Source organism: Kogia breviceps, chromosome 16 (genome assembly GCF_026419965.1).
Source record: "Kogia breviceps isolate mKogBre1 chromosome 16, mKogBre1 haplotype 1, whole genome shotgun sequence".
NCBI classification, from domain to species: Eukaryota; Metazoa; Chordata; class Mammalia; order Artiodactyla; family Physeteridae; genus Kogia; species Kogia breviceps.
In genome coordinates, this window is record NC_081325.1 from 78,405,197 (window position 1) to 78,417,383 (window position 12,187).

Consider the following 12,187-nt stretch of genomic DNA (forward strand, 5'->3'; position numbering starts at 1 on the left):
TGTCCCGTGACTTGTTTGAATTCTGTCACCTTCCAGCCCTTAAACGATGCTGCAGGCTTGGACCTCCCAGGCCGTATGGGATAAGCTCATCCCACCTGTACCCTTGATTTTCTGGTCAGATCGGATCCAGGACCAAGCCCCCAACCCCTACCGCGTCTCTGTCTCTCCATGAGACCGAAGGAGAAAAGTGTAGGAAGTACCCCCTCGGCCCCCGGGGCCAGGCTGCGTCGGGACGCTCGCACGCACGGAGCTTCGGGCGGGGGTGGCAGCACAGTTGGGTGAAAGCCTCGAAGTGGCTTCATTCGGACGAGCCTGCCTTGGGGGGTCTGAGGGCCCTCGAGGGGCCGCAGCTCCCAGCCGAGCCATGTCTGCAGGTGGAGTACGTGTTCACGGACAAGACGGGCACGCTCACCGAGAACAACATGGAGTTCAAGGAGTGCTGTGTGGGGGGCCACGTGTACGCGCCGAACGCCATCTGCAACGGAGAGGCCGCCGTCGACATGATCGACGCCTCCCCGGGCGCCGGCGGGCGGGTAGGTGGCCACGCTCCTGGCTGTGCATCCTCTGCTCCCACCTGTCCGCGGGTGGGTCATGCGAGGGACCGGGGGCACCTCCCGTCCTGGGGCTCAGGACAGATGCTGCCCTCTGGCGACTTGTGGGAGAAGAGCTGTGAGTGTCCCCGTCTGCACAGGCGTCCCCAGGGGCATCTGGCCGTCTCATCAGGGCCGGGGCAGCTGTGTCACCACGTAGCGAAACCGTGGGCTCCGAGTAGGGGGCCCTGCAGACCATGAGTGCTCATACATGGACACAGAGACACACACACAGAGACACGGGCCCACACGTGCTCACAGACACAGGCGCACACACGTGCTCACAGACACACACTCGCACACAGACACAGGCACGTGTGCTCACAGACACACATAGACACACAGACACAGGCACACACGTGCTCACAGACACAGACACATCTGCACACAGACACACAGACACGTACGCACACCTGCACACACATAAGGCACATGCAGACACACACCACACAGACACACAAGGCACACACATGCTCAGACATAGACACACACCTGCACACAGATACACAAGGCACACACGTGCTTACACATAGACACACACTCACACACAGACACGGACACATGCCTGCACACAGACACACAAGGCACACACGTGTTCACATACACTACACACACACACACACACACACACACACACACACACACACACACTAGTTCTGTGGCTCCAGGTCTCACCCCCTCCAGGAGGGCCATGACCCTTGGCGACGGGTGCCCCGGAGACCGTTCCGGAAGCTTTGGTGTCTGCAGAGCCTCCATGGAGCCCCAGGGGACTGAGGTGGCCGGAGTCAGCTGTGCTTCCGCGGCCTTTTGAGAGCCGGTGCGTGTGTGCCTCTGGTGGAACAGAAACGGCCTCTTCCCCCCCGAGCGTCGGGGGAGGCCAGGTGGTCTGTGGCCTTGCAGGGCCTCCCACCTGCCTCAGCTGCCCACCTGGCCCACGCGAGGCCAGCCCAGCCCTCCTTGGCCCCCTCAGTCTCGGTCGCACCCCAGGGCGCGGGACAGCTTCTGGGAAGCCAGGGATCGCAGGCCCGTCTCTTCTTGCGGCCTTGAACCCACTGCCTCCCTGAGGTCCATGTCCGTCTTTGTCTGGACCGCGAGAGCGGAGGAAAGGCGGCCAGACTCCGCTGCCACCGCCAGAGGTGGAACTAGGACTCCCTGACCCCCAGGGCTGCAGGCCCGGCGTTGTTGTTTACCGTCTTCTGTTTGACCCCTTTGTGCTGAGCGGATGTGCCACAGAGCTGTGGGTTTGTGCTGCATTCGCAGGAGCAGGAAGAGCTGTTTTTCCGGGCCATCTGTCTGTGCCACACCATCCAGGTGAAGGACGACGACGAGGTGGACGGACCCAGGAAGTCGCCGGATTCAGGGAAGCGCTGCGCATACATCTCGTCCTCGCCGGACGAGGTGGCTCTGGTCGAAGGCATCCAGAGGTGCGTCTCTGGTCCCGGATGCGAGGGGGGTGCGGGGCTTCTCCACCCCGACCACGGGCTCGTCCTGGAAGCGTCCTGCGTCTGGCCTGTTCTGCTGAGGGGGCGGTCACTGCCCCTGTGCTCAGGGCTTCCCCGATTCCCACAGCGGTGCACGCGGGTCCCTCCTGCTGTCTCAGGGGGTGGTTTTTCCTGCTAACTTCTGCAGTAAATTAGTTAGAGGCCATTCCAAATAGTCACAGCCTTTTAAAGATGCCAGCAGTCTGAGAATCCCTTTATGACAGGTCTTCCTCATCCATCCTAGAGAATTGACACCCAGAGATATCAAGCAACTTCCCCAAAGTCACACAGCATGGAAAGGGTGATGCTGGGTGCTGGGGTTCTCTCACTGCTCACTTCCCATGTGTCCTATTGTGCTAACTCCACCTCCTTCGAGATCTTGTTATTGGGAGTTTTTGCTGCCTCATGACACGGGGTTGTAAGCAAACACTTGGAAAAATACTTTTTTCCAGACACATGGCATAATTTTCGTCAGGGAAATGTTTTTCCATTCTCACAGCTTATGGCCCTGATTTAATACTGAAGGTGCAGGATTTATACTGTACAGCACAGGGAACTAACGCAATATTTTATAGTAACTTGTAATGGAATATAATCTGCAAAAAGAACCGAACTGCAGTGCTGTACAACTGAAACTACAACCATATTGTAAATCAGCTATCTTTCGATGTAAAGGCCATGCTCTCCTTCCCCTTTGGCTGCCTTAGTGAGTGGGCACCAGGCACCTCTCCTCTAATTGGAACCCTGTTTTTGTTGTTGGCCAAACTATGTGTTTTTCCCATGCAATTTGAAAGTGACATCAGGTATGTAATTGTGTCGCCACAGACCTTTATTCGATGTACAAATTCACACTTACGTAGGTGAGAGTTCTTGAATCGAGATTTCTCTCTCCTTGGAAAACGAGTGCTCGGGAATGAAGGCACATTCAGTCATAGAGATCAACCTTCAAGCAGCCTCTCCTTCAGCCTGTCAGCTCCTGCCAGGTCGGCGGGACCCTGTCCCCATGGTCCCATAGTGTCTTCCTAGTACGGTTAGGGCTGTTGCCGTGTGAGTGTATGTCTCCACCTCCACGTCCTGGAAGCTCCTCGAGTCCAGAAGCCGGGCCCGTTTGCTCCCTGCCGCCCCAGCCCGGGCCCGCGTGGGCAGAGCCCTCACGCGCGCTGGTGCAGGAGGGGGCCTTACAGATGACGTGCCCCGTGGCCCGTTGGTTGGACGGGGCTGTGGTTTCCTCATCAGTAAAATGGAGCGTCTGCCTGGAGACCGATGGGCTCCCAGAGTGCTTCCAATTCTGACATGGTAGGTAAGCAACCTCTAAGCAGCCCCTCTGGTCAGTGGAGACAGGGACCAATCCTCAGACGTGCTGCCGTCCATACCGGCCCGTAAGAAGGCAGCTGAGGGCGTGTGGTGCGCCAGACGGTCGGGTGAGCCGACACTCCCTGGGCTCTCGGAGAAGGTTCCGAGACACAGCGCTATTATTTCGCCACTTTACAATGCAGTTTTTGCAGCCTCTGTTTTTCTGGAAGCATTTCTTTTTCAAAAGGAGCGCTCTCCCAGAGCGCACAATGGAAACGTGCTATGAAAGAGGCCCGTCAGGATCCACGTTAACTCCCAGGTGCGTCTTCTCCTCTGCAGACTGGGCTTCAGGTACCTGAGGCTGAAGGACAATTACATGGAGCTCCAGAACAGGGACAATGACATTGAGAGGTGAGAACCCTGCCTGCTTGGGATGGTAGGACAGGATGGTCCTTACAGAGCTCCTTCACTGGAGAAGATACCCAATTCTCTGTACTCCTTCCCACACTCATTCTCCCTCTTCTCAGTAACAACCCCAAGAATGTCACCGAAGCACCTGGAGAAGTTGAGTTGGACGGTTAGAGGAGAGGTGGGGTGGTGGTGTGCCCTCAGACAGGCTGGGGTTAAGCCACACATTGTCAGTTTTACTGCAGGAGTTGACAAAGCTTCTAGCATGTTCTGACACCCCCAGGGCCGAGCTCTGACTCCCCACGAGAGGGCCAACGTAAGCCCTTCCCCCGGGAGTGGCCCTGGAATCCTGTGTTCTCCGAGCAGGCTCCCAGGCCGTGGAGGACGGGGTCCTATAGAAACGCTGGGCCGTAGCCTTGGAGGGACCAGATGCACGGCAGACGTTTCACTTTCCACATCGACTCTTGGGGACCATCTAGTCTAAAACCGCTGCTCCCAGAGACAAGTGGCATGTTTTGATTTTGCCTCGGGGGATGGGGTCATCCATCTTCCCTTGATAAATAAACATCAATGGGCAGTTTTGGGTACGGCACACGTGGTAAAGAATGTAAGATTTGGTGGTGCTGGTCTCAAAAGAGCTGGATTTTACGTTTTTGCTCTTAAGAAAAATAGACTCCCAGGTTGTGGAGGCGGTGAGCCCCTCGACTCCAGGATGGCTGCCGGGCCCGAGGCCCGCCAGGTCAGCTGGGGCTCCTCCCGCAAGCGCTCGGGGCCTCTGGGCGCCGTGGGGTCACCCCTGGGAGGGCAGTGCCATTGCCGTCCGGCTTCTGGTTTCCAGCTGGAAAGGCAGGTGAGGGCGCCCTTGGTGCTCCGGGACCCCCGGGGGCCAGCTTGCAGGCCAGCGGGGCCGGTGCAGCCTCACAGCCACCTGGGCTGACGCCCCCTTGCTCTTTTAGGGACCCTGAAGCCCACGGGAGGGTCGCGATAGTCCCCCCGGTGTGACGACACGTGGAGCCGGATGATGGTCAAAGCAAGTTTTCAATCTCTTTTTCAGGTTCGAATTGCTGGAAATTTTGAGCTTTGACTCAGTAAGAAGGAGAATGAGTGTAATTGTCAAGTCTGCTACAGGTAGAAATTTCTTTCCTTTTGGTCTCTTAAATGATACAGTGTGACTGTGTTTTACTCTGATGCCTAAATTCTATAGGAGCTTTAAGGATTTAACTGTTGATCCTCTTTTTTAAAAACATGGATAAACGAACACTAAGTCCTCAACCTCAGGCCCCGTTTGTCCCCAAGCATCTTAGGCTGAGGTTTAGTCACCTTTGGTTTTTCCCTCGAGGGAAAGTCCTGCGACTCATCCCCGGGGCTATAAACTCCGCCCAGTTTACCGCACCGCAGCCTGTCTCCTGGGTCCCCACCTGCAGGCCCTGCCCAGGCACCTGCGACCGCGCCCTTCTCAAGCCCTCCTGTGCTTGCAGTCCGTGCCGGGCCTCCTGGGCTCGGGTCCTTGATGGAAACAGGTAGCTGCTCCTCCAGCTCTTCTATGGAGGCCCTGAGCTGCCTCCCGGCTTTCCTTCCCAGGCCGCCCCCCAAGGCACACCACCGGGCTTTTCCACCTGGAGGCCCTCCACCTGGCGTAGACTTTGCCACCTGGAGGCCCTCCACCTGGCGTAGACTTTTCCACCTGGAGGCCCTCCACCTGGCATAGACTTGTCCACCTGGAGGCCCTCTACCTGGGAGAGGTTTTCCACCTGGAGGCCCTCCACCTGGCATAGACTTTTCCACCTGGAGGCCCTCCACCTGGCAGGGCTTTTCCACCTGGAGGCCCTCTACCTGGCGTAGACTTGTCCACCTGGAGGACCTCTACCTTTCAGGGCTTTTCCACCTGGAGACCCTCTACCTGGCAGGGCTTTTCCACCTGAAGGCCCTCTACCTAGTGTAGACTTTTCCACCTGGAGGCCCTCTACCTAGCATAGAATTTTCCACCTGGAGGCCCTCTACCTGGAAGGGCTTTTCCACCTGGAGGCCCTCTACCTGGCAGGGCTTTTCCACCTGGAGGGCCCTCTACCTGGGAGAGCTGTTCCACCTGGAGGCTCTCTACCTGGTGTAGACTTTTCCACTCGGAGGTCCTCTACCTGGTCTGGACTTTTCCACTTAGAGTCCCTCTATCGGGTGTAGACTTTTCCACTGGGAGGCCCTCCACCTGGCAGGGCTTTTCCACCGGGAGGCCCTCTTACTCATGGGCGGCTCTCCCAGGACACCTCCGCAGCCACCTGTAGGAAGCCTTCCTGGTTTCCTTCTGCCCTCGCGGGCTGCACATGTCTGAATGCAGAGCCATACTTTCTCAACAGTGTGTCCAGCACAGCACTGCTGAGTGTTCAGTGAGTGCTGCTGGGTTCAGTTTACTAACGTGTTTTCAAGTGGCATCTTACCAAGAGACGTGGCATCTTACTCTTTTTTGTTTCTGAAAACTAGACCGCACTAGGCTATGTTTTTCTCTTTGGAAACTTGCCTGGAGAGCAACCAAACAAAGCTGCCGCCCTGAACCTAAACAGACTCAGCGTAAAGTATGCCCTGGAGAGCTCTACGTCAGCAGTGTCCTAACACACTCAGGTCGAGCGGATTTCGTTTCCTCCAAGTGACTTCCCTTAACAGGGCAGCGGGAGCCTCTTTCGATGGGACCGGAAATGCCTTATTTTGTCTCCCAAGCCGGTTGAGGACATCGGGAGGTTGCTGAAGGCCCGTCTCTCAGCCAGACCCTGTGAACCGCGCTCCGTGAGCTGGAGCACTTGGGCGTCTCAGAGCCGGATCCTCGTGGCTCCCTCGCCTCCGAAGCAGGCTGTCAGACGTGACGGCTCCACCAACAAGCCTTGCACCCGTGAGCGCCGTGGACATCAAGTCTTTACGTAAATGCCGCCCCGAACACGTGGCCGCAGGGGCAGCAGGACACGGGAAGCACACGGCCCGTCACGTTTGCAGACGAGTCCCCTGGGCGGGTGCTGCCCTCTGCTGTGCGCCGGCCAGCGCTGGGGTCCCTCCAGGATGAAGGCGTTCAACCACGCAAGGTCACACCGTCAGTCTTTCTCTCGCGTGGCTTTCCCCAATCCAAACGTGAATCGTGCTTGAGACAGCCCGGGAACCGGCAGTCGGGGCCACAGCCTCGGGAAGCAACGCGTCAGCTGGTCACAGCCCGTCTTCTGCCCCCTCTGCACGTTCTCCTGACCCGCCCCGGCACGGCGCTGGGACCGAGGTGTGGACCGTGGGGTCTTCACAAACAGCGACACTTCCCACAAAACGTGGCTCAGCCTGGGGCAGGAGCTGGGTCACGTGAAGGACTCACATCCTCGACATCCGCGCCGTTAGAAACCCCTTCCTGGAGGGGAGAGGCCGGGCCACCAGAACCCCGCGAGGCAGCAGTGAATTCTCAGAGATGTTGAATATTTAACTAAACAAGTGGTTCTCTAAGTAGTGATACCTCCCCGGAGATGACCCTAAAGGCACTGGTTTACAGCCTCGTGGGCAGGACGGAGACCAGAGCCCCTGCAGCCTTGAGCTTCTGAGGATTCTCCCCGAGAAGCCCCTGCAGCCGTGGAGCCCCCCAGGTCCCACGCGCTTGGCGTGGGCCACGGTCACCTCACCTGTGTGTTTGCACCCCTCTGGAGTTCTAACTTCTTATTCGTTTACAAACTGGAAAAGCAGGTCTACAGCTGGGGCCCAATACTCTCTGCTCTTGTCCTTTGCAAGTTAAATGTTGCCTTCCACTCCAGATGTGTTCACGTCAGAGGCTCTGCTTGACCAAGTCTTTAGGCTGAACACGTCCCACGTCTACGGCGGGTACAGAGGGATGACAGGTTGAGACTGTAGAAAATTTAAGTCATTCACAGGCCATTACTTGGAGTCATCTGTGGTTTTTCTAGAAAAAGAATTACTGTTCAGGAAGGTATCACCACTCAGAATTGTCTGGACCACAAAACTTGTTTTATCCCATATCTGACGCCGTGCGTACAAGCATTGCCTAGAAGTCACGGCTGGCTCCGGGCACGGATTCTGCCGTCAGGCTGGCGGGCATGTGACCAGGACTCTTGGGTCACGGCCCGAGGGTGTGCGGGCATCTCCTGGGGATCGGACTCACTGCTCAGATTCCCACCGGGGGCGGCGGCCGTGCTGCCGCTTCCTTCCCAGCTCAGCCCCACGCGTCCCCTCCGCATGCCTGCGACACACACTGCAGACGCCATCCTTCCTGGCCGTAGGTTGACGTTGCCCTGGGTTTAATTCCAGGACTTCCGTGAGCGTGAACCGGGCCGTGTTTTAAGTGTTTCTCTCCGTATGTTGCAGAAGATAGTTCTTCCTGGGACCAAGGACAGAGCCACGGTGGGCTCCGATGCTACCCCTGAGTTCACGGGCCCTTGTCCAGATCCCCGTGTGGACCACCGGTTCTGGGCTGCCCAGCCCTCGCCCCAGCACCGTGCCCCCTCCTCCCAGCCCCTCCTGGTGCCCTGGGTTTGGCTCCCGGGTTTCCTTCCCGCGGGCCGTCAGCGTCTTGGGCTTCCAGGGACCCACCCCAGGCCGGGGCTCGGTGCGCGTGATTTCTGTCTGATGACAAGTGCTGAACAGAGCCCGGTGCCAGCGGCAGTGCCCCCTCTCCGGCCCTGCAGCCGCTGTGACAAGCCCCTCGGTGCTTCTGCAGCAGAGAGCCACGTGGTTTGCAGGCCAGAAGAGTCCTCGAGAAAGAGGAGCCCCGGTGCCAGCGGCCTGTGGGTCAGCGCGGGCACCCGCACTTTTGTCCGAGCCGAGAGCTTCCCGACCCGTCTGGAAGGGAAAACCCTTCACCTTGAGGCGGGAGGAGCGTGCACCCCCAGCCCTGAGACGTGTGAAGTGACCGGGGCAGTAGGTGTGGGGAGAATCCTTCGACAGATGCTTCTCGTCACTGTCAGTCTTGGTCACGCCCGGTGTCCCAGCAGAGGCCACGCCCTCTGCGTCCGTACCCGTCCCTGGCCCCGAGCCTTGCCAGGGAGCAGGCGGAAGTGACAGAGGAGGAAGGACGCCCAGGAGCCAGTTTTGCTCCTGGTTCCTGACTTTCCTGAGATTCTGGCCTTGTGGGAATAAAACGAGGCTTTGGAGGGATCTGTAGCTTTGACGTTTTCCTGCTCTTACAGGTTATCGGGCCCGCCGACATCTCCACCACAGTCTCAGCGCCGGTGTCCCTGGTTTGGTTTTTAATAAAAGCATCATTTGAAAAATAATCTAATCTTCCCCATAGAGTGATTCAATGACAATCTTCTTTGCTCGTTTTCTAGGAGAAATTTATCTGTTTTGCAAAGGAGCAGATTCCTCAATATTTCCCCGAGTGATAGAAGGCAAAGTGGACCAGATCCGATCCAGAGTGGAGCGCAACGCAGTGGTGAGATGCGGGCGGCGGCCTCACGCCTCTCCTCCCTCGCGGGGGGCGCGTCCCCGCCGGGTGCCACGTGCGCGCGCCGCGGGAAGCCTGGCCACGTGCCCTTGGGCGGGCCCCACCCTCCGCAGCCCTCCGCTGGTGTCGGGGGTGGGGGCGTCCAGAGTGACAAGCACATATTGTGACGGTCCTGAAGAAAGTCGGTCTCGATCCTGAGGACTTCCGGTGATGGGCGCTTACTGCTTTCTCCCTCGTGGCCTGTTTGGCTTTCTTCTCACGTGTTGTTCTGGAGTGAGTGCTCATCTGCTCTGGGCTCATCCGAGCTCTTACACCGTCAGAGCTTCATTCCTTTTCGCGGCTGAAGAATATTCCATCGTGTGCACGCGCTACATGTGCCACACTGCGTCTACCCGTCATCTGTTGCTGGCACTTGGGTTGTTTCCACCTCTTGGCCACTGGGAACAATGCTGCTGTGAACGTGGGTGCGCTTGTATCTGTCTGAGTTCCTTTGATTGTGTTCCTAGGAGTGGGATGGCTGGGTCACCTGGTAATTCCGATGTTTCACTTTTTAAGGAAATGCCAGACCCTTCCCCAGAGGCTGCACCGTTTCACATCCCCACCCGCAGTGCGTGAAGGTTTCAGTTCCTCCACATCCTTGCCAACACTTGTTATTTTCCATTTTTGTTAACTGTAGTCACCCTGATTAGGTGTGAAGTGGTAACTCATCATGGCTTTTATTTGCATTTCCCTAATGACGGAAGATGCTAAGCACCTTTTTATGTGCTTAGTGACCATTTGTGTTTCTTCTTTGCAGAAATGCTATTTCAGGTTTTTTGCCCATTTTTCTTTTTTTTTTTTTTTGCGGTACGCGGGCCTCTCACTGTTGTGGCCTCTCCCGCCGCGGAGCACAGGCTCCGGACGCGCAGGCCCAGCGGCCATGGCTCATGGGCCCAGCCGCTCCGCGGCACGTGGGATCTTCCTGGACCGGGGCACGAACCCGTGTCCCCTGCATCGGCAGGCGGACTCTCAACCACTGCGCCACCAGGGAAGCCCTTGCCCATTTTTTAATCAGGTTTTTTTTCTTGTTGAATCGTAGTTCTTTATATATTCTGAATACTAACACCTTATCAGATGTATGAATTGCAGATATTTTCTCCCAGTCTTCAGGTTGTCTATCACTCTCTTGATAGTATCCTTTGATGCACAAAAGTTTTTAATTTTAATCAAGTCCAATTTATTTTTTTGTTGTGGCCTGTGCTTTTAGTGTCATATTTAAGAAACTGTTGTCAAATCCAAGATCATAATTTGTCCCGATGTTTTTTTCTTTTTTCTGAGCGTTTTATAATGCAGCACTTATATTCAGGTCTTTGATCCATTTAGAGTTAATTTTGTGGGGGGGGGACAGGTAAGGGTGCAGCGTCACTCTTCCACATATGGATGGCTGCTTGTGTCAGCACCATCGGTTGAACAAGACTGTTCTTTCCCTTTTGGATGGTCTTGGCCTCCTTGTCAAAAATCGTTGGGCCACATGTACAACTGTTCATTTTTGAGCTCTCAGCTCTGCTCCGTGGGTCTGTGTCTGTCTTTACGCTGGGACCACACCGTTCTGGTTACTTGTCCCTTTCCGGTGAGTTTTGGAACCAGGAAACGTGAGTCCGTCCTCCAGCCTCGTTCTTCTTTTACAAGACTGTGGTCGACTCTGAGTCGCTTGAGATTCCACGTGAATTTTAGGGTGGGTTTTCCCATTCCCACAAGAAGTGCCAGTGGAGTTTTGATAGGGGTTGTTCCGAACCTGTAGATCACTTTGGGTGGTGTTGTCATTGTGGATATTAAGTCTTGCAACCTATGAACACAGGATACCTTTCCATTTACTTAGATCTTCTATGATTTCTTTCAGCAACATATTGTGGTTTTCAGTCTATGAATCTTTCACCTCCATGGTTTAACTCATTCTTGGGTATTTTATTCTTTTTGATGCTATTGTAAATGGAATTGTTTTCTTAATTTCCTTTTGGGATTGTTCATACTTAGTGTGTAGAAATGCAACTGCTTTTTGTATGTTGACTTTGTATTCTGCACCTTTACTGAATTCGTCTTTTAGTTCCAACAATTTTTTTTTTTTTTTGGTGGTGGTGGAATCCTTAGAGTTTTCTACATAAAAGATTCTATCATCTAAGAACAGAAATAACTTTATTTCTTCCTTTCCACCTTGATACCTTTTTTTTCTTGCCTGATTGCTCTGGTTAAGACTTCTGGTACCATGTTGAATAGAACTGGCAAAGGCAGCCATCCTTGTCTTGTTCCTGATCTTAGGGAGAAAGTTTTCAATCTTTCCCCACTGAGTATGATGCTAGCTATGAGTTTTCATATATGGCTTTTATCAGGTTGAGGAAGTTCCCTTCTATCCTAGTTTACTGAGTGGTTTTATCATGAAAAGGTGTTGTGTTTTGTCAGATGCTTTTTTTGCACCTATTGAGATGATCATGTGAGTTTTTCTCCTTTGTTCTATTTATGTCATATATTACATTGGTTTTCATATGTTGAATCACCCTTGCATCGCTGGGATAAATCCCTCTTGGTCATGTATATAATCTTTCAGACATACTGTTAGATTCCGTTTATTGCAATTTTGTTGCGGGTTTTTGCATCTATGTTTGTAAGGGATGATGTTCTGTAATTTTCTTTCCTTGTGGTGTATTAGTCTGGCTTTGTTTGTATATCAGTATCGTTTTATATACAGTGGCCAGGGTTTCAGTAATACTTCACAGGAAGAATAGAGAAAAGTATTTCTACTCCATGTTTCCACAAGGGGACGTCCCATAGCTGCTTTTAAAAACGAGGTTCTATTTATTTCTGAATTTCTGCTGACCGTTCACACCAGCTCTGAATTACTATCCTCGTAAAACCTCTTTCTTATCGTGCAGTTTTCCTGGCATGAGAATGAAGTCATATATCCTGTGCGTTTCACTTCTTAGGAGAAGTCAGAGGATCCGTTCCGTAGTTCGAGTTCATGTCTCTGA

General features: G+C 54.5%; 1 protein-coding gene and 1 long non-coding RNA gene across 8 annotated transcripts in view; one reads left to right on the forward strand and one right to left on the reverse strand.

Annotated features, from left to right (window-relative positions):
• ATP11A (ATPase phospholipid transporting 11A) overlaps nucleotides 1-12,187 on the forward strand; it is a 115,049-nt gene that overhangs the window by 78,726 nt on the left and 24,136 nt on the right. For all 7 annotated transcript variants that reach the window (XM_067016862.1, XM_059041558.2, XM_067016863.1 and 4 more), the window contains exons 13-17: nucleotides 375-533; nucleotides 1,851-2,014; nucleotides 3,704-3,775; nucleotides 4,827-4,900; nucleotides 9,070-9,173. In XM_067016862.1, the coding sequence (XP_066872963.1) occupies nucleotides 375-533; nucleotides 1,851-2,014; nucleotides 3,704-3,775; nucleotides 4,827-4,900; nucleotides 9,070-9,173 (573 nt within the window). The remainder of the gene's footprint in view (nucleotides 1-374; nucleotides 534-1,850; nucleotides 2,015-3,703; nucleotides 3,776-4,826; nucleotides 4,901-9,069; nucleotides 9,174-12,187) is intronic.
• LOC136792825 (uncharacterized) overlaps nucleotides 1-12,187 on the reverse strand; it is an 84,994-nt gene that overhangs the window by 1,323 nt on the left and 71,484 nt on the right. The window lies entirely within an intron of this gene.